The following is a 26954-nucleotide window of genomic DNA, read 5'->3' as shown; positions in this document are numbered from 1 at the left end:
TCTCAGGGTTTCCCGTTGGTGCATTCTCATCTTGAAGTTTGGTGACAGCTCCCCAAAGCGTTAAGTGTTTAGAGCTCTGTGCTCTGTTCATGGCACCTGCTCTCACGACTCAGCGTATTTTGGACTTTAATACGTTTGTGTGGTGAGATTTTCTTATTTTTTATTTTTTATTTTATTTTTTTCTGAGACGGAGTCTGGCGCTCTGTCGCCCAGGCTGGAGTGCAGTGGCCGGATCTCAGCTCACTGCAAGCTCCGCCTCCCAGGTTTACGGCATTCTCCTGCCTCAGCCTCCCAAGTAGCTGGGACTACAGGCGCCCGCCACCTCTCCCGGCTAGTTTTTTTGTATTTTTTAGTAGAGATGGGGTTTCACCATGTTAGCCAGGATGGTCTCGATCTCCTGACCTCGTGATCCGCCCGTCTCGGCCTCCCAAAGTGCTGGGATTACAGGCTTGAGCCACCGCGCCCGGCCGAGATTTTCTTAATCTAACCGTTATCCAATCGACATGTAGAACCATGAAACTGAACAGTGTGGTGACTCACACGTGTAATCCTAGTGCTTTGGGAAGCTGAGGCACGAGGGTCACTCGAGGCCAGACGTTAGAGCCTGGGCAATACAGCAAGACCCCACCTCTAAAAACAAAAGATAGCCAGGTGTGGCAGCACACACCCAGAAAAACAAAAAAGAAACCATAGAACAAATTTTTTTAACTCCGTTTTGTAGAAACCCAAGTCCCTCTCTGGCCTTGGTGTGTGTGCACTTCAGGTGAGGCTGTGCCTGTTGCGGGTACCCCAGTTCTGGCCAGCACGGGGCAGGTCCATGTAGTAACCAGTGTCTTCCCCACTGTGGGTGTCCGGCTACTTTAGTGGAAATAAATAGAAAACCGCTCAGCGGTCCGTCCGTTTACCAGTGATGGGAGGGTGTGAAGGTGACCCCAGGTAGCAGGCAAGTGTGTCTTATTTGTGTGTGTGTCACACACTGGACCATAACATCACACTCGATGGGTTGCATCAGCGGAGTGAGGGCTCTGGGCTGCGTGTCAGGCTTTCAGAGCGCTCCAGATCCACCCTGGAGAGCAGAGGGGAGGGTGGCCCTTCCTGGGGTACCCAGCATCTGCCTGGGAACCTGGATGCTCACCCCGCCTAGGCAACTGGCCAGAGAGCTGCTTGTTTCTAAACAAACACATGGGAACATTCTCGAATGGCCTAGGCCTGGGAAATCACGAAGAAGACCTGTGCATACACCAACCACACCGTGCTGCCTGAGGCCTTGGAGCGCTGGCCCGTGTCCATGTTTGAGAAGCTGCTGCCGCGGCACCTGGAGATCATCTATGCCATCAACCAGCGGCACCTGGACGTGAGTGTGGGCCCAGGTGGCCGTGTGGGGTGGCGGTTACACCCATGCCAACGGGCCCGCCCCTGGCCTGGGCGAGGAGGCGCTTTACTCCTTGAACGAGGCACCCTCCATTTAGCAGAGGATGCTTGGGGCTGGGGGCTGTCCCTTGGCAGAGCTGTTGGCTGATCCCCACACCTGACCCACAGCTGTCCCAGGTTCCTCTTTGTAAATTAAATTGCATGTCCTCTCCGTCAGACCCATCTTCCTCAGATACAGTAGCCCTGTGGGTCCTTGGGCCGGGCCGGGCCCTTTCCTGGGCTGCGGAGTGGAGTGGGCGAGAGCCTCCTCCTGGAGCTGGCCCCGGGCCCTTGTGAGATGCCTCTGAAGTGCCTGCTCATGCTGGGAGCACTGGAGTGAGGTCTGGCTGTCGCAGCCCCAGGACCTCCCTGGAGGCAGCAGAGCTTCCTGTGGGTGGTCACGGACTGTCCCCTGGTCATGGGGAGTGCTGGGTCTCCGTGGGCCTCCCGAGCCCACCTACCTGCCTCTGTGTTTTGGTGCCAGCACGTGGCCGCGCTGTTTCCCGGGGATGTGGACCGCCTGCGCAGGATGTCTGTGATCGAGGAGGGCGACTGCAAGCGGATCAACATGGCCCACCTGTGTGTGATTGGGTCCCACGCTGTCAACGGTGTGGCGAGGATCCACTCGGAGATTGTGAAACAGTCGGTGTGAGTGGGGCGCTTGCCCGAGGGCGGGCAGCTCTGTCTGACACCCAGGCCTGCATCTAGGACCATCCACCGAACACATGGACCCAGCTGTATGGCACACATCCCATGCCACTAGGCCCCTGCCTCCATGGGAATGACAGAGCTGCCCAGAACACCCTGTCAGGGTCACGCCTTGTGCATTCACCGACCAGCACATGGGGGCCTCTGGCCCTGTGGGCAGTGGGGAGACGGCTTTGTCTCCTGTTGCTCTCCCGCGCCCCTGGCCTCCTGGGGATCCCGCCGGAGGCTCTGCACCGCTGGCCTTCCTGCTGCTGGCGGGGCTTAGACATGGCTTGCAGGAGGGATTCTTAGGTCAGATCTCGTTCTTGCCCCTCTTAGGTGGAGCATGATCTAGGAATCACTCCCACTCTTCCACCTAGCATGTGCTGGGCGTCTGCTGTGCATGCTGGGCAGGCAGAACCCGGCAGGAGCGGGGGCTTCTGTGCCCAGGGCTGGGCTGCAGGCTCTGTGCATGGCACCCACAGCAAACTTCTGTGTTGGGCCCCTCCCCAGTAGCGATGAGGAAACCGAGCACAGCTTCTCAAGCCCCACAGTCCTGCGGTCTCGGCTGTCATGACTCGGACACCTGTTTCCGCATGGACCGCTCCGGAGAATGGCCAGGCTCTGATGCCTGCGAGGGTGTAGTTGGGCAAACCCCACAGCCAGCCACAGAGGCCCCTGGGCGCAGGCGCTGCCTTTGTATGGCTCCCAGAGCCTGCGGCGGCCGCGGTCACTCTGTTCTCAGAAAACAGAACAGAAACACTGAGCTTGAGGGATCCTGGGACCTCCTTAAAAGGGCCTTAAGGTCTCTTGCTCACCAGGTTCAAGGCACAGCATTTGTGACAGTTCCCTGTTCTCTGTGTTTGCAGCTTTAAGGATTTTTATGAACTGGAGCCAGAGAAGTTCCAGAATAAGACCAATGGTATCACCCCCCGCCGGTGGCTGCTGTTGTGCAACCCGGGGCTGGCCGACACCATCGTGGAGGTGAGCGCCAGGCCCCACCTGTGCCTTTGGGTATGCCTGGGCTGAGAACCACTGGCCGTGTCATCAGCCCCTGCTGAGTGGTTGCTGAGTAGGCAGGAGTCTGTCCCTCACGTGTTGACCTGCAGGCTTCCGGACATGCATGAGGGCTGAGCCCCTGAACATGGGCGCTGAGCTGGGCAGTCACCCAGTGGGGCCTGGTGGGTCCTGTGTGCAAGTTCAGAAGCTGAGCTTTAGAGAGGGCTGGGGTGTGGCTCAGAGCAGCCACGGGGCCATTGCAAAAGAGGCAAGAGGCAGCTGACTGCCAGGAGAGTCTGCCAGGCTGGGCACCTATTTCCTGTTTGTATGTCAGCTCCTATGCAAGCTCCCGAGGGAAACGAGCGCTGAGGTGTCAGGCCCCGTGCTACAGGCCAGGACCAGCAGCTGGGAGGGTGGGACCACTCATCTGGGGCTATGGTCAGGGAAGGCTTCCCAGGAAAGCTGAGGTCTGAAGAAGGAATGAAGAGGGAGGGAGCAGTGCTCTGGGGCAAACTGGTCCAATGCCCTGTGCTGAGGGACGGGCCCCTGGGACCTGGAAGGCAGCGTGGCTCCCGTGCAGTCTGAGGCGGGCCTGGGCACAGTGAGGAGAGGTGGCCGAGTGTTTGCGGGCAGCACCTCGGTGAGGTGCTGGCTTTGAGGGGCTGCCTGCTGCATTGTGGAGGCAGGGAAGGTGCTGGTGGAGGGCAGCCGGAGGATGGCTTTGGGTTTTGGGTGGTGATGGGATGTTCAACGTCAGAGAACCCTGGGAACGGTGGCTGAGGGAGGCTTGTGTGTTTGTTGTGGGCATTTGAACTGGTGGGACTGGGCCACATCCCAGAGCCCTCTCAGAAGATCAGAAGAGGTGGGAGGGGCTGCCGGGGTGACCCTGTGGCCTGAGAGGTGGGATGCGTGGAGAGGCTGGACGAGCAGATCCCAGGGGAAAGCAGGGGCATGGGCAACAACGGGAGGAGGGCAAGTGGCTAGGGCCCACAGTGAGCGGAGCATTTACATTCTCCAGAAAATTGGGGAGGAGTTCCTGACTGACCTGAGCCAGCTGAAGAAGCTGCTGCCACTGGTCAATGACGAGGCGTTCATCAGGGACGTGGCCAAGGTCAAACAGGTAGGCGCGGCCTTGGCCCTGGCGCGAGCCCCGGCCTCAGCCCTCCCACAGCCAGGCAGGCACGCCCGGGCCCCAAGCCCTCCTGCAAGCCCAACACAGGTCCTGGGGTACCCACTGGGGCTTTAGCGGGGACTCGGAACAGGACTGAGGGTGAGGCTGTTAGGGTCCCCTGAAGTCTCTCTACCCCACTCAGCCTTTCAGATGAGGGCCCCGAGGAGGACAGGTCACGTGGCAGATAGCTGAGTGCAGAGCCCAGGCCAGCCCTGTCCGTTCCTCAATCCTCCACCACGGGTCAGTTCTGTGTGGAAGCCTCTAGAAGCCAATACCAGCATGATGCCCTCTTTGCCCCTGGAGAGCTGTGCAGGTACACCAACTGTCTGCACCGGCAGCAGCCCCTCGGCTAGTCCAGGGCCAGTCACGGCAGCCTTCAAACCTCAGCAGGCTGGAGGCCAGTCTGCACAGCCTGTCGAGCTTGGCCGCCTCCTAGAGGCCAGAACTAGTTCTCCTTGTAGTCCTTTCAGCTGTCCCGCTCCCACGCTGCTCCCCTGCCTACACACCTGGCTCTGCAGTGTCTTCTGCTTGGCCCCAGGCATGCTCCTGGGCCAGCTCCTCACTTACCCCCTATTCCTGGTACAGACCCACCTTCAGCATCGCCCTCTCCCCTTTTCCCCTGAGAAGACCCCTGGTGCCATCTCTGCCCCTCAGCTCCATCCTGTATACCCCTGCCCCTTCCCTGCGGCGCTCCTCACAGGGCACTCGAAGCAGGAAGCCGCAGGGTCAGTGGGTGGAGTCCTGGTGAAGTCTCCAGCCATCCTCCCCCCTCACTCTCCCAGGAAAACAAGCTTAAGTTCTCAGCCTTCCTGGAGAAGGAGTACAAGGTAAAGATCAATCCCTCCTCCATGTTTGACGTGCACGTGAAGAGGATCCACGAGTACAAGCGGCAACTGCTCAACTGCCTGCATGTCATCACCCTGTACAACCGTGAGTGCCGGCATCACCTGCACGACTGCACTGCGGGGCCCAAGGCTTACCCTTGCCCGCCAGCTGTGCACAGACCCTGGGCCTTTGTCATGGTGGGGGCTGTGCGTGTGTAGGCGTGGGCAGGTGTGATGTGGCACATTTGTTTTTAAGCAAAAGCCACGTTTTTCTGTGTGCCCCATGCCAGGCCTCACGTGGCAGGTGAACAGTTAAACACCCGAAAGGCCCAGGCTGGAGTGCCGTGGCACCATCATGGCTCACTGCAACCTCGACCTCCCAGGGCCCAGGAAATCCTCCCACCTCAGTCTCCCAAGTAGCTGGGACTGCAGGCGCACGCCACTGTGCCCTTGTGTTTTTTGTAGAGACAGGATTTCACTGTGTTGCCAAGGCTGGTCTCGAACTCCTGGCCTCAAGTGATCTACCCACTTCTGCCTCCCAAAGGGCTGGGGTTATAGGCATGAGCCACTGTACCGGGCCTTCAGTTTTTATTTTAAATTTAGTTATTGTCTCTATGAGAGTAATCTTATTTGGAAAGATGATGCTTGTTAGAGGCATTTAAAGCATACTTATAAAAAGTAAGATAGTATGTGTTAAATTTACACGTGTATCTTATATTGTCTAAGGACATGTAATTATGAGAACAAACATGAATCAGAGACCTCCAAAGGTCAAGGTGACTATTTGCTAGGTTTAATAGATAATAAAACCTTAAGGAAAAACTAGGTTTCTAAAATTTTGTAGTTTAATAAAGTAGGTATTTTAAAAACCAAAGGAACCACACATCCTCCTTTCCGATACGAAGCTCCTCTTGGAAACACATCTCCTATGCCCAATGAGTCAGCCTCGATGGGGTGGAGGATCTGGTGCGTTTGAGACACACGCAGTAGGGCGGGGCTGGAGGCCACCCCCGCTGAGGACCCCTCTGCTGTGTGGGCACCACGGAGGTGCTTCCCCGGGCTGTGGCTTCCCGGCTCCGAGGTGGTGCATGGGAACTTTGCATCGCCTTTCGTTGCCCCACTTTCCTCCTGCAGTTGTGACGCTCTGTGTGTCCCTGGTGGTGACCCGGAGCCCTCCGCTTGCACAGCGCTTGGTCCCATTCATGAGCGACAGCGAGAGTCGCGGGTCACCCCTGCCTTCCTCCCACTCCGCTGCCCCCGCAGTCAGTCGTTGCGTCCTCGTTTAGTGTTGGCCGTCAGGCTTCCCAGACGCTCTGCTTCCGCTTGCTTGGTTCGTTCGCTTTGAACAACCCGCTGTGATTTCCAGCCGTTCACAGGAGGCAGCCAACAGGGTGGTGCTCGCGCCCACTGGTCTTCCCCCTTGCCCCATGTCTGTGTGTGCGTGCATAAATGTATGTGTGTGCATGTGTGTAAACACGTGTGCTTGTGTGTGTGCATGTACGTGTGGACATGCATCTCCTTGCCCCACTGTCAGAGCTCACAGCATCAATACTCTGCCCTTCCTCCTGTCGCTAGCTCTGTCAGTTTGAGCCTGCAGGTGAGTATGTTCACTGCTCCTCACAGTCCTCCTGCAGAGTACTGCCCAGCCCTGCCGGCCGCTTTGTGTCTAGTTCATGACTGGCTCATGGGAACAACCTTCCCGAATTCTTGCTTGTTCAAAATAGCCTAGACCCTTCACCACGAAGGTCGGTTTGACTGAAGATGCCAGTCTTGACTCCACTTCCTTCCCCCAGTGCCTTTTGGGGCCCTCCTGGGCACTGTCTGGAGGGTGGATGTGTGTGCAGAAGTCTGGCGAGGTCTGAGTTCTCGATCTCATGAGTGACTCACTGTCATTGCCGTGTCTCGGTGTTGGCTGTTAATGCGGCATTTTCGTCAGTACTCAGGGTGCTTGCTGAACGTGTTGCTGGACTTCAGGGAAGTTGTCTGTCTGAAACGTGTGTTTGGTTCTGTGTGGTGTTTTGCTTGTGGGCTGCAGTGTGGCATGAGGTGGCTTTCTCTGGCCTGCCTCCTTGGTACCTACTTCTCTCTGTCCTTGTCCTGTGGGGTGGCACTGCTCTCTGGCGCGTCTCCCGGCTGCACTTTCCTCCCGTGCCCTCTGCTCCTCTCATCTGCTCTCTGCCCCCCTCCCTGAGGCCTTGCATTCGGCTCCATGTCTTTCCAAGTTGGTGGTCACCAAGGGTATGTGATTCGCGAAGGGGTTCACTCCCCTCCTGTGGCCCGTGGCAGGGCTGGGTGCTGACTTCCATTGCTACGTTAGGGTGAGCTGGATCGCCTGGGGCTATTCGGAATAGGCTTCTCAGTCCTCCAAGGCAGCTCTTCTGCTGGGCCAAGGCCGTGCTTCCCCAGCCTGTGGCACCTCCCTGTGGCTGCGTCTCCGCTGTTTCTCCAGGTCTCACCTGGGCGGGAGGCTCCCCTGGATGCCAGGACCTGCCTTGTGAGGATGCCCTTGTGAGAGAGGCGCTTGCCTGAGCCTGCTGTCCCCCGGGGGCTCCTTGGTGGCCCCCAGGACCGGAGCTCTGCCCAGAGTTCCCCTCCCCAGAGGTTAAGATTCCCAGGACCCCGTCCCCTGCCCACTGTGGCCTGGAGTTTGCATGGTTGCCTTCTTTCCTAGTTGTGCTGAAATCATCATTTGTGTGTTTTGTTTCTCCTGTTCTCTGCTGATTTCCAGAAGTGAAAAGATCTAGCACTAAGGGGCAGCTGTGTTCCTCCTGGAGCCTGGGGCCAGGTGGTACACATCGGCCCGACTCCCTCCTGCCCCACCCAGGCCCGGCTCCCAGGGTGGCCGCTCATCCCCTTTTTGTAGGAACCTCCTGTGAAATCTGCAAACCCATGACCTGGCAAGGACAGCCTGTTTGCTGGGCTGGCAGTGAGCTGGCCGTCGTGGCTTGACCCTCCGTCCACTTCTGTGAAGAACTTCGGGGGCCCTCATCCCCTGTCCCAGCAAGGCAGAAGGGAGACACGAGGTCTCACCCCGCGCCCCTGCAGGCTGATGGCACCACAGCCACAAGGCTGAGGTTGCCACTTTTTCTTTGTGTCATCCAAACAATGTGTTTAAAACACAATTTAAGGTCAGTGTGTTGGCTCACCCCTGTAATCCCAAGGATTTGGAAGGCTGAGGCCTGACAACTGTTTGATGCCAGGAGTTTGAGACCGGTCTGGGCAAAAAAGCGAGACCCCATCTGTACTAAAAGTGAAAAAATTAGCTGCATGTGGCAACCTGTCAGTGCCTGTAGTCCCATCTACTTGGGAGGCTGAGGAGGGGAGGATCACTTGAGCCCAGGAGTTTGTGGCTGCTGTGAACCCCGATTACACCACTGTACTCCAGCCTGGGTGGCAGAGCTAAACCTTGACTCTTAAAAACAAAAACAAAAACAAAAAAACACAAGAGTGGTAGAGCGCGAGGCGCAGTAGCTCACGCCTATCATCCCTGCACTTTGGGAGACCGAGGCGGAAGGATTGCTTGAGGCTGGGAGTTTGAAACCAGCCTGGGCAATATAGAGAGACCCTCATCTCTACAAAAAGTGAAAAAATGAGCTGGGCACAGTGGCACGTGCCTAGGATCCCAGCTACTCGGGAGGCTGAGGTGGGAGGATTGCTTGAGCCTGGAAGGTAGAGGCTCCAGCCTGGGCGGCAGAGTGAGCCACTGTCTCAAGAAACAAAGCCAAACGAAACCCACAAGTGTGCCCTTCATGTACAGGGGCCTCAAACATTGGTGACCAAACCTAAGAAGGCTCCTGTATTGGGCTTCTCTGGAAACTGAGGTGCAGCTTTTCCTCTGAGCCCCTGGGAACAAACAGCATCTTTGCTCGGGTCAGCTGCCGGGTTCGTCATTGGTCCTGGCTGGCCTTCCTCACCAGCTGGGAACCTAAGTGCAGACCTCAGGGTGGCCTCGCTCCCTTGTAAGTGGCAGGTTCCTGGTGGGTGGGCAGGTGGGTGGCCAGTGGCCCTGTGCCGCTGCCGCCCCTGTCACTGGGGCTTGACGCACACTCACGGCGGAGCCTGCCTGTCCTGCCTCAGGGTCGGCCTCTGATGTTGCTGGGCCCCGGCGGGGGCTTGTCCGGCTCCCGGTGCCTTGTGTGAGTCTCTTCCGTGTGTCCTGCAGGAATCAAGAGAGACCCGGCCAAGGCCTTTGTGCCCAGGACTGTTATGATTGGGGGCAAGGTGAGTGACGTCCTCTGCAGTCCTCTCTGTGGTGTTTGGTCCAGGGACGGTGGGTGGGCAGTCTGCATGCTTCTTGTGGTGCCACATCCATACTGAGGAGCCGGGTGCCCATTGGTCACCGGCCCTACTGGCGTGCCTGTGGGGGCGGGGACCCTGTAGAGGGTCAGAATGGGATGGAAGCCTGCCTGCCCAGCTCACCGGAGGGGTCCCCAGCCTAGAGGGCCAGTCCCCAGTGGGCTTGCTGGTGCCCACCTCAGAGGGGGCGGTGTCCTTTCTCTTTGTGCCCATAGGATTGCATGGTGCCAGTGGGCACAGGGCGCTGTGGCTGCTTCATCACCTGCACATGCCCTGAGCATTGCCTGCTTTCAGTTCACTTTATTTACTATGACACATACTTTCAGAGTCCTAGATGTGCTGTCATCGAGTCCCAGGCCACGTCGTCATACTCCTCAGCCCTCTGCGGCCAGTGTCCCCACCTCCTGCCATGCTTCCCTAGTAGCTTGGTCTTTATCCCGAGCTGTGGGGCTGCCGTGGGGTGCAGCGTCCTTAGGAGGGTCCTGCTGGAGCAGTGGCCCGAAGTGAGTCTGGCCTGTGTGAGGCGCCCCAGCTCTTCACGGCAAGGCTGGGGCCTGGGGGTGCTGGTGCTGTGTGCAGCCTGAAGGACGCACCCTCTCCCTGCCTTCAGCGAGTGGGAAGCTGGGCAGAGGGGCGGGCACTCCTCAGGGCTCCACCACCTCCTGGCACACCCCATTTGGTCTCTCTCCACTCCTGTCGCCTGCTGTGTTTGAAGTCAGTTTTGGAATTGCATCATTGTATTTGTCAGTATTTCAGTACGTGAAGTCTATAGAGATACGGAGTTTGAAAAAGTTTTAAATGTTATTATGAAAATTTTAGGCCGGGCACGGTGTCTCACGCCTGTAATCCCAGCACTTTGGGAGCTGAGGTGGGTGGATTGCATGAGCCCAGGAGTTCCAGACCAGCCTGGGCAATGTGGTGAAACCCCATCTCTACAAAAAAATGCAAAAATTAGCTGGGTGTGGTGGTGCATGTCTGTAGTCCCAGTTACTTGGGAGGCTGAGGTAGGAGGATCGATTGTCCTGGGTGATTGAGGCTATAGTGAGCTGTGATTGCACTGCTGCACTCCAGCCTGGGCAACAGAGCCAGACCCTGTCTCAGCAAAAAAAAGAAAAGAAGGAAACATTTGAACCTAGAGAGAAGCAGGAAGAACTGTAGCAAAACCATAAACCTATCCCTCAGACTAGCTGAAGCATTTCCCAGTAAATGGCAGACACTCTAGCTCTTCAGTCTTACATACGTCAGCATTCCTCTTCATAAAATGATGTTTTCCACCAGAACCACAATGGGAGGAGACTGAAACATCACCACACGGTACCACCCACCATCCGTCACACCTAAAGCACTGGACAGGAGTCCTCCGTGTCATGAAGTGCTCACTCAGATACCTCATGGGTCCCTGGCCCAGTCGTCTTTGTGAAGTGACGGATATTTCTAAAAGTTGGTCTGAGTGAGGGCCCACTGACTTCTCACCTTGGACTTGCCGTGGTGTCTCGGTTCTCTGCAGGTTTTCCCCACGGCCTATCTGTTCCAGACATCGGCTTGTCTGTCTGCCGTAGCCTGGCTCTTTCCGAATGTGTCCCTCCAGTGTGTGTCCCAGTATGTCCCTAGGGACTGTTTCCTGACAGTCAGCAGCTCTAGAAATCCCGGTCTCTTTTACGTTGTGATTTCTGAAAACCTGACAACAACCAGAAAACCAGGCTTGAGGCAGACACGTTTCTGGATGTGGCGAGGTGGCCACCATCCTGAGCGCTCAGCAGAAGCTGAGGCCTTGGGGCCGGGGCGGCCTCCCTAGCTCCTCTAGTGACTGCCCCGGCGGCAGGCTCCTGTGGCTCTGGACTCACCCTCCTACAGACCCCAGGAACCAGGGGTGCCTCCAAGGGCCCGGACAAGGCGTTTATGCTAGAAACCTTCACCCCTCTCCAGGCAGCGCCCGGTTACCACATGGCCAAGCTGATCATCAAGTTGGTCACGTCCATTGGCGATGTCGTCAATCATGACCCAGTTGTGGGTGACAGGTTGAAAGTGATCTTCCTGGAGAACTACCGCGTGTCCTTGGCTGAGAAAGGTAACTCTGGAAGCCTGTGTCAGACAGAAAACTCACCCCTGCCCAGGAACGGGCGCTGTACTGCTGTACTGGCCCCCGGGCCTTTCGTCCTCAGCTGGTTCAGCTCTGCCTGGACACCCAGACCTCACCAGCCGGGCTGCAGGCTAGCAGGGAACGGCTTTGGGGAGTGCTCCCTGTGCAGTGTGGAGGACTCAGTGCGTCCCGGGGCACCTTGCATGTCACAGGCGATATCATCCCCCATCTGGGCACCCTTTCTGCCGCGCCTGCCTGGCCTGCTCTCTGTACCCTCCCTCCCCTGCCCTTTCCTCCTGCCCCTCAGCCATGCCTTCTGCCCTGGGCCCCTCTGCTGGCAGGACATGCACCAGGCCAGTGGGGGTGTGGGCCCACAGCTTCCCCCAACGCCGCTGCCCCTCCTTCGCCCACGTCCTTGCTCCTCACTGCCTGCCTACTCTTGGGCCCACTACTGTTCTCAGGTGGCAGCACCTGCCTCATCTGTGCTTCCTGAGGGCAGCCTGGGCCGGTCCTGGGGAGACCCTGGGATGCGCTGCCACATGCCCTGGAGCCCATCGGTTCCCACCACTATGGGCCCTTCTGGGCAGGAAAGTGATTTGCCCACCAGATGGTGGGAGATCTAAGCCTGGCCTTCTCCTGCTCCCCTCCTGCCGCTGAGGGCCAAGGGCCCCTCCCCTAGTTCAGGCCGCCTGGACTTCCCAGGCTGCCATGGTGTAGGTGAGAGGGCTGATCCGCTGTTGTCCTGCAAGCTCAGTGGTGGAGGGGGTTCCCTGGGCACCGTCCCTGTGGCCTGGCTGCTGCCTTGGTGTCCATGTCGCTCCCCTTCTTTAGTGGCTCCTGGCCAGCGAGGTCCCTTGAGGCACTCATGGGCCAGCTTGCCTCCGACTTGGCCAGGAACTCCAGTGGCGCGGCTCTTCCTTCCCTGCTCCTCTGACCGAAGCGTCTCCTCTCCCCCGCGCTGCCTGAGGCTTCCCTCATGTGTCTTTGGGGCCAGCTGACTCCTGCTCATCTTTAGAGCAGGCCTTTGGGCGCCTGGTCTGGAGCCTCGGTGCTGGCTTCAGGGCCCTGTTCTCCCCAGCACTGTTGCTGTGGCTGGGCTGCAGCCCGAGATGAGGGCGGAGAGCAGGTTGTATAGTCACTGTGTGCAGTCACAGCGTGCCTGGGAGCAGTGACCAGTCCCAAGGGACAGGCACAGAGAAAGCACAGGGTCGTGGCATCTGGCAGCTGCTGGTGCCCACGAGGTCGCCGCCCCTCAGCCTCTCCAGCCCTCTGGCTCTATGCAATTCTACATTCCTCCTGAAAGGATCCAGGGAGCTGCTGGGGCTGATCAAGGTCACGGGGATCCAGGGAGTAACATCGTCAGCGAGCCAGGACTGGCTCCTTGGCTAGGCCTGGCTTTGGGAAGGTTTTGCTGCAGAGATCCTTTGCCACCTGGGGGGCTCCTCCAGGAGCCTCCATCTTGGACCCTCTGCCTCAAGGCTGCCCCAGTCATGAAGGGGAGCCCTGCAGAGGCAGGTAGCCGTGTCCAGCCTGGTCCCCTGTGGGAGCGGGAGTGGGAGCAGGAGCAGGAGTGGGAGCAGGGGCTGGAGCGGAGCCACCGCATTGGTCCCTCCATGCCCCAGCCCCGGGTGGATGGGCCGGCTCGTCCTGCAGTGAGCCTTGTGGCTGAGGACATTGGGGTCCTGTTCCTGTGCTCCCCTCCACAGTGATCCCGGCCGCTGATCTGTCACAGCAGATCTCCACTGCAGGTACCGAGGCCTCGGGCACAGGCAACATGAAGTTCATGCTCAATGGGGCCCTCACCATCGGCACCATGGACGGCGCCAACGTGGAGATGGCTGAGGAGGCTGGGGCCGAGAACCTCTTCATCTTCGGCCTGCGGGTGGAGGATGTTGAGGCCCTGGACCGGAAAGGGTGCGAGACCCCTCTTGTGCCCCTGGGCACCTGGCAGCGTGAGGATGGAGAATGAAGGGTGTTGGGCTGGGGGTATTGGCTGGACCGGGCTCTTGGGGCCAGGCCACGGTGTGCCAGGGTCAGTGCCTGCCCAGGGCTGTGTGCCTGCCTGCAGGGGTGACCATTCTCTCCAGGTGCATGGAGTGGATGGGGTCCGGGCTCTGGGCGAGGCCGTGGGGATGCTGGGCTGCTGCTGTCTTGGCTCTGAGGCTGAATCCGTGGGGTCCAAACCAGGGGTTCCTCCTCTAGGAAAGGCCTTTTCTCCCTGGGGAAGGTCTCCTAGAGGGACGCCCCCTGGGGCACAGGCTGTACGCAGCCCCACACAAATGGGCTGGGGCTGGGCGGGACCTCCACTGCCAGGGGCGCTCTGCCGGGAGCACTCTGCTGATCTGGGGCTTGCCTGCCATTGAGGTTCCCTAGTCTAAGTTGTAACTGTTACAAATAGTTTTAAAATAGTATTTTGGAAACATTTTAAATGTGCGGGCGGGGAGCGAGGGCAGCGGGGGATCCTGAAGACAGTACCCAGAGCTTTATCCACCTTCTCCCCACGCCCCTCCGTTGGCTGCACTGAGCTCGGAGCACTGGCCCTCCTGCAGCCCACACTCCATTCCGACTCCACCAGGGCTCTGTTATTGTCTTTCCCATCCCAGGATCCCATCAGGGCACTCAGCTGTGTGTGGCCATCAGGTCTCCCCAGTGTCATTTGGTCTGTGACAGATTCTCAGTCTTTCCTTGTTCTTCATGACCTGGACGTTCATGAGGAATCCGGCACGGGCCTGATTCCAAGCGATAATTACAAATAAAAGGCAGTGTTGCCTGATTGTCTTGAAGTGCTTCGGAGCCCGTGAGGCCTTAGGTGCAGTCAGGTGAAACCGCACATGCCATCTGAAGTCAGAGCTGTGCCTTACTGGCCCGAACACACAGGCCTATGCCCCCTTTCTGCACCCTCACACAGCTTCTCCCGCCCGGGTCCCGTCCTGGGATGTCCATGTCTGCCCGTCCTTCCCTCACCCACTTAGCTCTGCCTTGTCCTCTCTGGTCTTGCTTGCGTTTTTCCTTTTCCATCTTTGAGGTCCCAGCCAAGGGTGCTCCACTTCACTTCCTGCCACCCTGGCAGTCTGTTTTTCAAAGTGCCCAGGATTTCACAGTGACCAAGTTCTGAGTGGCCCTCTCCACTAGGAATGTGGCATGAGCCAGTATATCCTAGCAGATCTGCTAGTGATGACATTTCTTTAATAGTCAAAGGAGTAGATGGGATTGGCTTTAGCCTGACTTCACATCTCTGCTCGAGCGGGTCCCTGCTCAAGGGCCTCATAGCCACCCATGGCCACTGGCTGCTGCCCTGGACCATGCAGGCCTTGAGCTCCCAGGGCCATCCTGGGGCAGGGGCTGTGCCAGGCACCAACATGGCTTGTCCCCCAAGGTGGCCCACCTGGGGTGCTGGCTGCTGACTCCTGGCCCATTGCCTCGCAGGTACAATGCCAGGGAGTACTACGACCGCCTGCCCGAGCTGAAGCAGGCCGTGGACCAGATCAGCAGTGGCTTTTTTTCTCCCAAGGAGCCCGACTGCTTCAGGGACATCGTGAACATGCTGATGCACCATGACAGGTGGGACTGACTGCGCCCTGGTTGGCCGGCTGGGAGGGAGGGAGGGGTCCTCTTTCTGGGTTGGATATTCCGCCTTGTTTGGAGAGCGAAACCCATGCTTTCAGGACGTCTCCACTGTGCCCATGAGACCTTACTGGGCAGAGCCTTAGACCCCAGCTGGGAGTTTGTGATGGCCTGTGGCAATGCCAGGGGGCCCTGGGCAGCAAGACACAGCAGCAGAGTCCAGCCCCCAGGCCTTGTGGACCAGTGTGCTGAGCAGGAGCGGGTGTCATCTGGTGGTTGGAAGTCCCAGGGGCAGCCATGTCCCAACAGGCCAGTAGAGGGAGCATGGACCCAGAACTCCCTGGGGTGGGGTAGGGGGCGCACAAGGGCTGCGGAACCCGGGCAGGTGTCAGTGCCAGTGACAGGCAGTGGTGAAAATGGATTTCACTTGCAATGATGAAACATTATAATGTAGTTAGTGTTTTATTTCGGTGAAGTTAGCACGTGATATGGTTTATCTAGAGTTACAGACTTTGTAAGGTTTGCAGCACAGGGCAGTTCTTTACCCTGCTGGCAAAAGTTGAGTCTGGTGAGGGCTGGGAATTCACCTGTCCTCCCCTTTCAGCTGCCTTTGGGTTAGTTTTGTTGGCTGCTTTTTAATGACCGTGTCACCTATTGGCTTCAGTCACACCGGCTCTGACCACATGCTGGGATCTGGGCTGGAACCTGGGTCCTGCTGAGGTCTGTGATAAAGGAAGTGCTTTTAAAATTGTGAACTCTGCATTTCGTGAAGTGTGCTTCTGACTCGATAGTGAACAGAAATGCATTTGTAGATTCATAAATCTGGCATTTTTGTTCAGCACATCAGGAACTGCAAGTCAGTATTTCTTGTGTAGGCAAATCCCAGTTAGACCTGAGATAAGACGGCAAATGGAGATGCTGTTCCCCAGCAAGAGCTCCCTGTCCCGAGGAGGTGCTATGGGCTCTCCACTGTCTGCCCAGGAGGCCTCTCCCATGTGCAGCTCTAACTGCCCTGTGTGTGGAAGATGCACTTTAAACACCAGTTTATTTAAAGGAGTGTTGGGTTGAAATAAGGTTTTCCTGCAATACTGTCCCAGGACATAAGTCCTTGCTCACAGAGAAGCCCCGTGGCCAAATGGGCCCGGTGCAGACTGGCTCTGACCAGCTGCATGGGCCTCTTCGCTCCAGGCAGGACCAGGTGGATGGTGCCTGGCCTCCTGCCCCAGGACTCTCCCCTTGGGACAGTGTGGGCAGGGCTCCCTGCTGCCCTGGCCCAGCCTCCTTTCTCCCATTCCAGGTTCAAGGTGTTTGCAGACTATGAAGCCTACGTGCAGTGCCAGGCACAGGTGGACCAGCTGTACCGGGTGAGGCTCCTGGGCCCAGAGGCTGGGGGAGCAGCTGGGTGGGTCCGTGTAGACGTGTTGGGTCGGATTGTTTATTTCCCAAGCTGAGTAGGTTGTTGGCCCAGGCCAGAGGGGTTTGTGTTTCTGATTTGTCATCAGTCGGCTGTGGCTGCCTTTAGGGAAGCTGTCACTGTCACTCCCTCCCTTGAAAAAACAGCTCCTAATGGCCAAGAAAAGAACGTGGGGCCTGGGGCCTGGAAACTGAGTGCCGGGCAGGGCCCTGGGAGGGCTGGCCTCGAGGAAAGCCTGGCCTGGTGCAAGCTGCAGCTTGCGGCAGCTGTGAGGCTCCCTGGTGGAAGCAGAGTGCCTGGCCATGTCTCCTGGCACTGGATCTGCCTGGGCAGTTTTTTTTTTTTTTTTTTTTTTTTGAGACAGAGTCTCGCTCTATCACCCAGGCTGGAGTGCAGTGGTGCAATCTCGGCTCACTGCAAACTCCGCCTCCAAGGTTCACGCCTTTCTCCTGCCTCAGCCTCCTAAGTAGCTGGGACTACAGGCGCCCGCCACCACAACCGGCAAATTTTTTGTATTTTTAGTAGAGATGGGGTTTCACCGTGTTAGCCAGGATGGTCTCGATCTCCTGACCTTGTGATCCGCCCGCCTTGGCCTCCAAAGTGCTGGGATTGCAGGCGTGAGCCACTGCACCTGGCCCCTGCCTGGACAGTTCTTACCTGGTGCTATCCCTATGGTCGTCTTGGGGGCCATGCCCTAGCAGGAATTTTCAAGGCTGGGTGGGACCTTCTCTCCAGCTCCTTGCTTCCTGTATCTAGGTATATGGTAGCTTTCCTGGTCTGTGGGGTCCCCTTTTCAACGAACAATTGATTGTAATGTTCTCCTCTTCTGGTGGACAGCCCCAAGGCTCAGAGCTCATTTGGAAACAGTCCCAAAGCTCTGGAATCCCATGCCCTGTGACACCACAGACTAATTTCATCTCCTTCCCGGCAGAACCCCAAGGGGTGGACCAAGAAGGTCATCAGGAATATCGCCTGCTCGGGCAAGTTCTCCAGTGACCGGACTATCACGGAGTACGCACGGGAGATCTGGGGCGTGGAGCCCTCCGACCTGCAGATCCCGCCCCCCAACATTCCCCGGGACTAGGCGCACCCCACCTTGGCGGGACCAGCGGGCTTTTGTTTTCTTGCTGACTTTGCACCTCCTTTTTTCCCCAAGCACTTTGCCAGCCGCTGGTGGTCCCTGCTTTTCTGAGTACCATGTTTCCAGGAGGGGCCGTGGGGGTCAGGGTGGTTTTGAGAGAGCAGGGCAAGGAGGGAATGTGCTAGAAGTGCTCCTAGTTTCTTGTAAAGGAAGCCAGAGTTGACAGTACAAAGGGGAGGTTTGTACAGAGTCGACAGTACCAGAGTGGGTGGCAGGTGAAGTCGCCCGCTGGGCTCCCCTAGAACTTTGCACGCATCTTGCTATGTATTAGCCGATGTATTCAGTGTTGAGCCTCTGGATTCTGGGGTCTGGGCCAGTGACTGTAGTGAAGCCCGGGGACGTATTACTGCATCTGGGCTGCCAGCCACAGGCAAGGGCCAAGCCCCATGTAGCCCCAGTCACCCTGCCCAGCTCTGCCTCCTGGCCATGCTGGGAGGGGTCGGATCCTCCAGGTATTGCCTTCACAGCCCCCTGCCCTCTGTCCTGGCTCTGCACCTGGTATATGGGTCATGGACCCAGATGGGGCTTTCCCTTTGTAGCCTTCCTGGGCATTGTGTGGGTGCTTGGAACTCGGGATGACTGAGGGGTACACTGGAGTGGGTGCTTGTGTCTGCTATCTCAGAGGTCTTGGTCAAGATGAAGTTGGCTGATGCAGCTTAGCTTGGTTTTGCTTATTCAAAAGAGAAAATAACTACACATGGAAATGAAACTAGTCTTGTTTTAGCAACTGAAAATTGTACTTGGTCACTTTTGTGCTTGGGGAGGCCCATTTTCTGTCTGGCTGGGGGCAGGTCTGTGCCCTCCCTCTGACTCCCGCTGTGCATTTCCTGTTGTACACACAAGAGCCAGGCTCCATTCTCCCTCCCTTTCCACCAGTGCCACAGCCTCGTCTGGAAGGAGGACCAGTGGTCCCAGAAGAACCCATTTCTGCTCTGCGTGGACAGCAGGCCTGGCACTGGGAAGTGGGGGTGAGCCCCTCACAGCTTTGCCCCTCCCCAAGGCTGCCAGCCTGCCTCCCACTGCCCAAGAGAGAGCAGGGAACAGGCTACTGTCCTTCCCTGTGGAACTGCTGAGAAATCTAGCACCTTGCATGCTGGATCTGGGCTGCAGGGAGGCCCTTTTTCACCCTGGCCTCCAGTGCCCACCAGGAGGATCTGCGCGCGGTGCACAGCCCACCAGAGCACTACAGCCTTTTATCGAGTGGGGCAAGTGCTGGGCCGTGGTCGTGCCCTGATAGCATCTGTCCCAGGCACTGGCTGTGTGGAGGAGGCCATACTCCCTGAGCTGGTCACTGGGGCCACCACCCTGACCACCACTGTGCCCCTCATTGTTACTGACTTGTGAGATAAACTGATGAAACCTTTGTGGCTGTGGTTGGCTGATGTGGGGTCTGTGTTTCACTAACTGCAGGTGGTATTGTGAGGCTGTGGGAAGCAGAGAACATAGGCCTGAGGCCCAGGGTGGTGCCAGTGCAGTGATGAGACCTGCAAGTGGGCTGCAGGTTCTCCCTCTGAAACTAGAGCTGGGGCTGAATTATGCCCCATCATTCTGGGATTGAGGGCAGAAAAGTTTGCATCTCCACGAGGTGTGGGACCTGGGGCCATGTGTGCCTGAACAGCTAGCTTTTTTTTTTTGAGATGGAGTTTTGCTTTTGTTGCCCAGGCTGGAGTGCAGTGGTGTGGTCTTGGCTCACTGCAACCTCCACCTCCTGGGTTCAAGCAATTCTGCCTCAGCCTCCTGAGTAGCTGGGATTACAGGCACCCACCACCACACCTGGGTAATTTTTGTATTTTTAGTTTCGCCATGTTTGCCAGGCTGGTCTCAAACTCCTGACCTCAGGTGATCCACCCACCTCAGCCTCCCGAAGTGCTGGGATTACAGTTGTGAACCACTGTTCCTGGCCAAGCTAGCTATTTTCTTAAAATCCTATCAAATCCAGCCATTACTAAACATGCTATCTGGGGATAAGAAACACTGGCCTTTCTGGTGTGACTTGTGCTGCTCCCTTTGCACCTACGGCTTTTGTCTCCCACTCCTGGCCCTGGGGACCAAAACATCCCCCTCAATTGTACAGTTGCAGATGAAGAAATCGGGAGAAACGAGCCTAGGGCTCAGTGCTACCCTGAAGACCCAAAAAACTGGGATGCCAGAGTGCCGTGGGCGTCCTTGGCCCGAGACCTGCTCGTGCAGGGCTTGGTGCTGCCAGGTTGTCCTCATCCCCACACCCACCATGCACCTGGGTGGGCGGCACCAAGATGGTGCCAGGTCTGTGGGGTTCTCTCCCAGGGATTAGTTGCTTGGACAACGGAGCTCAGCAGCCCTGGGTAGGGCACTTGGATGTAATGAGCTGACAGGTGATGGCGGAGCAGCTGCCACACAGTGCACCCATCTCGCTCTGATCTGCATCTATCAGTTTTGTAAAAAACACTAGCAGCTTGGCTGAGTGCAATGGCTCATGCCTGTCATCTCAGCACTTTGACAGACCAAGGCAGGAGGATTGCTCAGGAGTTCGAGACCAGCCTGGGCAACGTGGCAAAACCCCATCTTTACAAAACATACAAGAATTAGCTGGGCATGGTGGCATGTGCCTGTAGTGGGAGGCTGAGGTGGGAGAACTGCTTGAGCCCAGGAGGTGGAAGTTGCTGTGAGCTATGATTGTGCCACTGCACTCCAGCCTGGGCAACAGAGTGAGACTGTCTCAAAAAACAGAAAACACCCACTAGGAGCTTGTATTGTTAGTTTATATCTTGCCGCAGTCCCCCAGCCAAGGATCCAAAGTAGCTTACATGGACAAAAAAAAGAGGAAAAGAGGAAGGGCAGCCCAGGTAGAGCAGGTCGCCTCTGCTTCGTGGTCAGGAGCCACGGTGTGGGACAAGGCCGGGAGAGCAGCCTCGGGCTCTGTGCTGGAGTCCACCTGCGTCCTAAAGAAGGGGCTGCCTGGCTCCCCTAGGGGTTCCTATAGCCTCACAGAGACAGTCTGGGGTGCCATGTGGGTTCCCGGCTCAGAGGGCCGTGCAGGGAGATCCCAATCCAGGGGCAGGTGGTGTCTCTGGGGCCATGGGTGGGCAGAACAGAAATGACACCCTAATTAAAGACTAGGTAAAGACTAGGAGCCGGGGCATACCCTTGCCAGGAAGGGGGCCAGCGTTTTCATGACTGACCTCAGGAGGAATGTCTACTCAGCTGTTCCCCTGTGAAGGAAAAGAGTTCTCTAGATTTGAGAGCCACTGTAGGTAGCTCAGGGTACCCCAGCGAAAAGGGAGTGTAACCGCAAGGACCTCTGGGCTCCAGCTGCTGATGCTGGGCCTGCGACCTGGAGAAAGGGGTGGCGGGCGAACAAAACTTCCTACTCCTGACAAATTTCTGAGCTGCTGGGAATGGAAATTTCATAGCCTGAGGCTGAGTCATGGAGTGGCTCCAAAGCGGCTAGAGGCTGAGCTCTGAGCCTGGCTGGGGCTGTGGGCGGCTCTGGGGCTTTGAGAGTGTGCGGGGCAGGAGGCAACATTGACCCTTCTCGCGCTGCAGAGAGAGAAAAGGACCACCACCACAATTTTATTCTTAAATAAAGCTCAATCTAAGGCCAGGTTAGGCGTACAGGTGGGTGAAAGGGGAGGAAGTACAAATCCTGGGCACCTCCACTGTGGGTGAGTGGGCCAGCCCAGAGGAGGCAGGGCAGCCGAGGAAGGCAAGCAGGTACACAGGGCAAGAGGGGACGATGGAACCACTGGAGTCATTCTGCATGTGCTGGGAAGGGGCAGAAAGAACCTGGACCCCATGTTCTCTGTGGGTGGTGCCGGAAAGCTCGGCATGGTCCTGGGCCCTAAGAGTCCCCTGCCCGGACTCCCCCTGCCCAGCTCAGTGCAGCATCAACCAGGCAGTGATGGCTGCCTGCTGTCAATAAGTCTCCCAACAAGATCTCAGGTTGTGTAGCGGCAAGGAGAGCCACATGCCTGCCACCCACGCTTTCCACACAGAGCCATGCTCAGGCCTCTGGGCACTGCAGGCCTGCAGGGTCCTCCCCACCTGGCATCTGAGTCCTCTCCAGGTGCAAGTTGGGCTCCTGAGCATTGCAGGTGCTGGTCCCCCGGGGCTCCAAGATGCCGGGCTGCTGACCGGAGGAAAATGGGAGGAGGGCAGAGGTCTTCATGTTTCCTTCCCCCAGCCAGGCTCAGTGCTGGTGCTCAGGCTCCGACTTCCCCAGGAATTCCCTAGACCACAGGACAATCAGGAGCCAATCATGTGAGCTCAGATTTGAGCAAAGATCCTTCTCCCCAGTCCTCACATTGCTATCTAAGGAAGCAGAGGCTGTGCAGAGAGGAGGCAGCCAAGAGCCCTGTGAGGACTCGTTGTAGCCCACAGCAGCATTCAGTGAGTTAGGCAGGGCGCAAACAGCACGCTGCCAAGTCAAAGGCCAACACACAGGCACGGACACAAGGCCTCTGATTCTTGACCCTCAACTTCAGAGCTATTCTCTGGTCTAAACTTTCTATAATCTTCCTTTTATAATGGGGAAAATTATAACCGCAAAGCAAACCCATACTCTTTGAGCCCACTGTCCCCTCAGCAACCCAGGTCCCTGTGCCCAGGAATGGCAAACCGCTAAAGGGACACAGCTTTGCCTCTGGAACTTCTAAAGGCGGCTGGAGAAAAGCAGAAGTTTGCAGTAGAATTACTCATAGGATATACAGCACTGGGAGGCAATTCAGGCCACCAATTTCAGTCCCCTTCTGGGAGAAACTGGCACCTTGACCTACTTTTTGGAGCCGACTGGCACGACACAACAAAAAACCCTATCACCATTAGCAGCAGCTCCTCCATGGGTCCAGTGCTCAGGGTCAAAGTACCACATGCCCTCTTGGGCTGGGAAGCCTTGTCCCATGCACAGGGAGGGTTAGCATCTTGCCCAACGCCACACCAGCCAGAAGGTGGGGTGGAGCCTGTGTCCTCTGACAGGCAGGTAGGCGAGTCTGGGCAGCAACCTGCATAGGGCCCAGGGCAGTACAGAGAAGGCTGGGCGTTGGTCCGTTCCACACGCTGCCCTTGTCACTACTGCCAAGTCCTCACCCTCAGGCCTGGGCTCTGCACTTAGGCCCAGGTAGGTACTCATGGCTCTCTGGGCTGGCGCCCATGTCCTGCCAGTGCAGGGCAGTCAGGAGCACAGCGTCCCTTCAGGAAGCAGCTGGGGACAAACAGGCTTTCGAGGAGCTGGCCCAGGGGCAGCATGTACATCGGAGAGGTGTGTGGAAGAGATCCGAGGTCTGCGAGCGTCTGGGGTGTCCGTGTCTGAGTGCTCTCAAATGTGTGGCCACCTGTGAGCGTGTGCGCCCCTCTGTGTGGTCTGTGTGAGTCTGCACATCCTGCACAACAGGGAGGCGGCTTACCCTGCGTGATCACGGGAACAGTCCTGGAGCGGGAGAGAGGCACTCCCTCACACCCCTCTGCCAAGGAAATGGAAGGCTCCCAAATCACTGTGACTCTTGGCCCCACTGAGGCCCCCCGAGCAGCTTCAGCAGCTGCCACCTGCTGCATGCTTAGATGTGAGCCACTGCTGCCCAGACGAAGCCCCTGGGTGGGAAGAGAATGTCTCACCTCAGTATCCGTGGCAGCTCAGGGCTCTTGTAAATGTATTTGTGCCTGTAGCCAAGGTCTGAATGAAAGGGCACAAACTGAACTTTGAAGTCTCGGAAGCTTCGAGCTGGCGCGGCGATGCTATAGAGCTGGGGAGAGAAAGGAGTCAGAGGCTGAGGCAGCGGCCTGGCATGGGGGTCCCAGCCTGAGGAACATCAGCTTGGCAGCCTCCCCTTCAATAGAAACCAGTCCAGAGTCCCACATACACTGCTTGTTGCCACAGCCAGTCACAACCAGGAGGCCCAGGGGTGGGCTGGCAGGAGCCAGGCCCCAGGCTTGGCTTCTTGGCACACACACCACTCAAGATACTGTCCTCACACCTTCCAGAGTGCCCTTCCTCTGGGGAGTGGCTAGGTGGATGGGCCAGACCAGGTGCCTGGGAGGCTCTGATGGCAGGGATGGCACAGTCTTGGGGAGCTGGGACAAAGGGTATGTGCCTCAGTAAGATGGGCTTGATGTGCCCATCTCAGCTCCCTCCCTCCCATGTCGGCAAGGGTGAGTGGGCCTGAGCTGTACGCTGCTGGGCAGCTCTGCATCCTGCCCCTACCCTGTATGGCTCCATCATCTGTGTGCCTTATGCAGCCTCACTGCCTGGGGGCTGTCAGAGCAGAAAGTGTTCCCAGCCCTGGGCTGAATCCGTGGACGAGGACTGCACACACCCAACTAGTTTACCCTGCCCTGCCATTACCAAGACCCAGGCTGCGTTCTCTTACCCTACTCTGAGCCACAAATCCAATCCAACTTGCTGACAGTCAAAGCAAATTCAGCAAAAGCAAACACTGAGGCCCCACAGAAAACATGGTCTGGTTCTGATATCAGTGCAATTCCAAAGGCAAGGAAACAGGCTAGAAGTTTCTGTATCAATTTTGACTGTGACCCTTGCAATGGGCTTGGGAGATCCTCATCAAGGGGTTCTTTGCCTTCAGCCCATAACTGATGAGCCCTTCCAGCCGAGTGCCAGGTTGGCCTGGGCTCTGATAACACAGGCAGCCTGCCCTGAGAACCCCTGTGTGAGGACTGGGAACTATCTGCTTATTTTTCATAGTTCTTCTTGGAGAAAGCATCAGTGGGCCTCTGCCCAACCTTGACACCAGACCTCCCATGTCCTTCCGAAGCAGCCTGGAGGTGACGCAGGGAGGATGAGGTGGCCTCCTGAGCCTGATGTGGCTGGTGCACGGCCCATGATGCAGCATGCAGGGGCTGCCTTCCCGCCTGCCCACTCCCAGCCTGGCCCACCCACACTGGCTGAGTGTGCAAGATGCCAGCTACACCAGAGGCAGAGGCCAGGACCCACCTTTCTGCCAAGCTGGAAGGGCACCACCGGGTCGTCCTCAGCATGCAGGATGAGTAGGGGACAGGAGATGTGCTTCACACTGTGGGAGGGAAAAGGGGCTAGGCCAAGACCAGGAAAGGAGAGAGTTGTCCAGACCCTCTGAACGTGGCAGGGATCTGGGTTCAGGGTGTGTTTCACGGAACAGTCCGATTTCTGCTGGATTTCTTTTTACTAGACAACCAAAAGTTAACTCTTCATTGTCTCTATGAACATCTATTCCAGCTAGATGACAGGTGTCAATCACAGCTATATAACTGGCCCCGGGAATGTCTTCTAAAAATTGAAAATGATTATTTTTCCACCATATATATTCTTTAAAAGTCAAAAAACAATTATTTTTAAGCTGAATAATTCAGGTGGGCCAAGAAACTTAGTGTAAATGAATGTTACTAGAAATCTGCTGGTAAAAAAAGTCAATGTCCTCTAATTTATCTTTGTGTAAGTGACATTTATGGTCACTCTAACTCTGAACATTTAGAAGTGATTTAGGATTTTCAGTAGGTTTGATAGATCCAAATCCTTCAGCAAACCACATAATAGAAGCATGGGCTGCCAGGGCCGGCGGAGCCTGGGCTGTCCTGTGTGGCCCTCACTGAGGTGGCACCTGACCCAAGTCTCCTTTATCCCCAACAGGGCTGTGTGCTCCATGAGGGCAGCGCTGGCGCACTCCTGGCACGTGGAGCAGGACCTGGTGGGGAGCCCCGTCCCTGTCTCTGCTGCTGGCAGGAGGCACACACTCTTGCTTCCCAGTAAGGCTTTTCTGATGTGCGAAAATGATGAGGCTCTGGTCAGAGCCTCCCTCTGACCAGAGGCTCTGAAGGAAGCGGCAGTACTTGGGATTTCCCGGCCCACAGCCCACCTGAGCTCAGGAAAGCCCCTCCTGCCCTCAGAGCTGTGCCCCTGACTTCCAGTGAGCTGAGGCTGGGGGTCTCACCCAGGGACAAACTTGCTTTGTTTGTTTTATTTTTTTTTGAGACAAGTCTTGCTCTTTCGCCAGGCTGGAGTGCAGTAGTGCAATCTTAGCTCACTGCAACCTCTGCCTCGTGCTTCAGCCCCTCGAGTAACTGGGACTACAGGTGTGCACCACCACACCCGGCTAATTGTTTTGTATTTTAGTGGAGACAGGGATTCACCATATTGGCCGGGATGGTCTCAAACTCCTGACCTCGTGATCTGCCTGCCTCAGCCTCCCAAAATGTTGGGATTACAGTGGTGAGCCACCACACCCAGCCGAAACCTTGTTTTTTAAGAAGGAATCCAGTTCATTCAGATAATTCTTTTTCTTTTTCTTTTCTTTTTGCTTTTTTTTTGAGACGGAGTTTCACTCTTGTTGCTCAGGCTGGAGTGCAATGGCATGATCTTGGCTCACAGCAACCTCTGCCTCCCGGGTTCAAGCGATTCTCCTGCCTCAGCCTCCCAAGTAGCCGGGATTACAGGCATGCACCACCACGCCCAACTAATTTTGTATTTTCAGTTGAGCTGGGGTTCACCATGTTAGGGTGATCTCGAACTCCTGACCTCAGGTGATCCACCTGTGTCAGCCTCTCAAAGTGCTGGGATTACAGGCGTGAGCCACCGCGCCCAGCCTGGATAATTATTTTTCAAGTTCCAAAACAGTAATATTTACAAACAAGCACGGTTTGTTGCTTAAAATATTTGCTCAACTTTTAATTTGTTCTATTTTTATTTTTAGAACCAAAACATACTTGAGGGGAAAAAATACTCCATTTTTTTTTCCATATTCTGTTTCAAATTAAATTAAATATTTATAGGGTGTTTTACTTTCCCTCTTTTTTTTTTTTGAGACAGTCTCGCTCTGTGGCCCAGGCTGAAGTGCAGTGGCGCCATCTCGGCTCACTGCAACCTCCACCTCCCGGGTTCAAGTGATTCTCCTGCCTCAGCCTCCTGATTAGCTGGGATTACAGGCGCAAGACACCACACCTGGCTAATTTTTGTATTTTTAGTAGAGACAGGGTTTCACTGTGTTAGCCAGGATGGTCTCGATCTCCTGACCTTGTGATTCACTCACCTCAGCCTCCCAAAGTGCTGGGATTACAGGTGTAAGCCACCGTGCCAGCCTACTTTCCCTCTTTTTTAAAGAAATCAAAATCCATGATATAAAAATGTCACAAAGACAATGTCAATACAATCTGAAAAAGGTTTAAAAAAAGAACTCTTCATTAGAATAGTTAACTTTTGGTTTACGTAATAGATTTTTAACAATAAACTTTGTAATATTTTTCTATAACCAAACACAAATCAAATGGCTGAGGCAAAGTCATTTTCTGAGTAAGTTAGTTATCAGCCGGGCACAGTGGCTCACGCCTGTAATCCCAGCACTTTGGGAGGCCAAGGCGGGGAGATCACCTGAGATCAGGAGTTTGAGATCAGCCTGGCCAACATGGTG

The 26954-nt window shown here is 56.4% G+C and overlaps 2 protein-coding genes across 4 annotated transcripts in view; one reads left to right on the top strand and one right to left on the bottom strand.

Moving 5' to 3' along the window:
* The window catches only part of PYGB (phosphorylase, glycogen; brain), a 60003-nt gene extending 41035 nt beyond the window's left edge, over positions 1-18968 (top strand). For all 3 annotated transcript variants that reach the window (XM_011952172.1, XM_011952175.1, XM_011952174.1), the window contains 11 exons: positions 1208-1354; positions 1895-2058; positions 2967-3081; positions 4115-4216; positions 5050-5197; positions 9254-9312; positions 11314-11455; positions 13174-13381; positions 14894-15028; positions 16329-16395; positions 17377-18968. In XM_011952172.1, coding sequence (XP_011807562.1) covers positions 1208-1354; positions 1895-2058; positions 2967-3081; positions 4115-4216; positions 5050-5197; positions 9254-9312; positions 11314-11455; positions 13174-13381; positions 14894-15028; positions 16329-16395; positions 17377-17529 — 1440 coding nt within the window. In that variant the 3' untranslated portion in view covers positions 17530-18968. The remainder of the gene's footprint in view (positions 1-1207; positions 1355-1894; positions 2059-2966; positions 3082-4114; positions 4217-5049; positions 5198-9253; positions 9313-11313; positions 11456-13173; positions 13382-14893; positions 15029-16328; positions 16396-17376) is intronic.
* A 2146-nt stretch (positions 18969-21114) lies between these two features.
* ABHD12 (abhydrolase domain containing 12) overlaps positions 21115-26954 on the bottom strand; it is a 34527-nt gene continuing 28687 nt past the window's right edge. The window contains exons 11-13 of the mRNA XM_011952176.1: positions 24509-24587; positions 23176-23303; positions 21115-21794 (exon numbers count right to left, since the gene is read on the bottom strand). Coding sequence (XP_011807566.1) covers positions 21755-21794; positions 23176-23303; positions 24509-24587 — 247 coding nt within the window. The 3' untranslated portion in view covers positions 21115-21754. The remainder of the gene's footprint in view (positions 21795-23175; positions 23304-24508; positions 24588-26954) is intronic.

Source organism: Colobus angolensis, unplaced genomic scaffold (assembly GCF_000951035.1).
Source record: "Colobus angolensis palliatus isolate OR3802 unplaced genomic scaffold, Cang.pa_1.0 Scaffold336, whole genome shotgun sequence".
Classification (NCBI taxonomy): domain Eukaryota; kingdom Metazoa; phylum Chordata; class Mammalia; order Primates; family Cercopithecidae; genus Colobus; species Colobus angolensis.
Note: the sequence above shows the minus strand (reverse complement) of the source record. Positions and strands in the feature narration are given on the sequence as shown.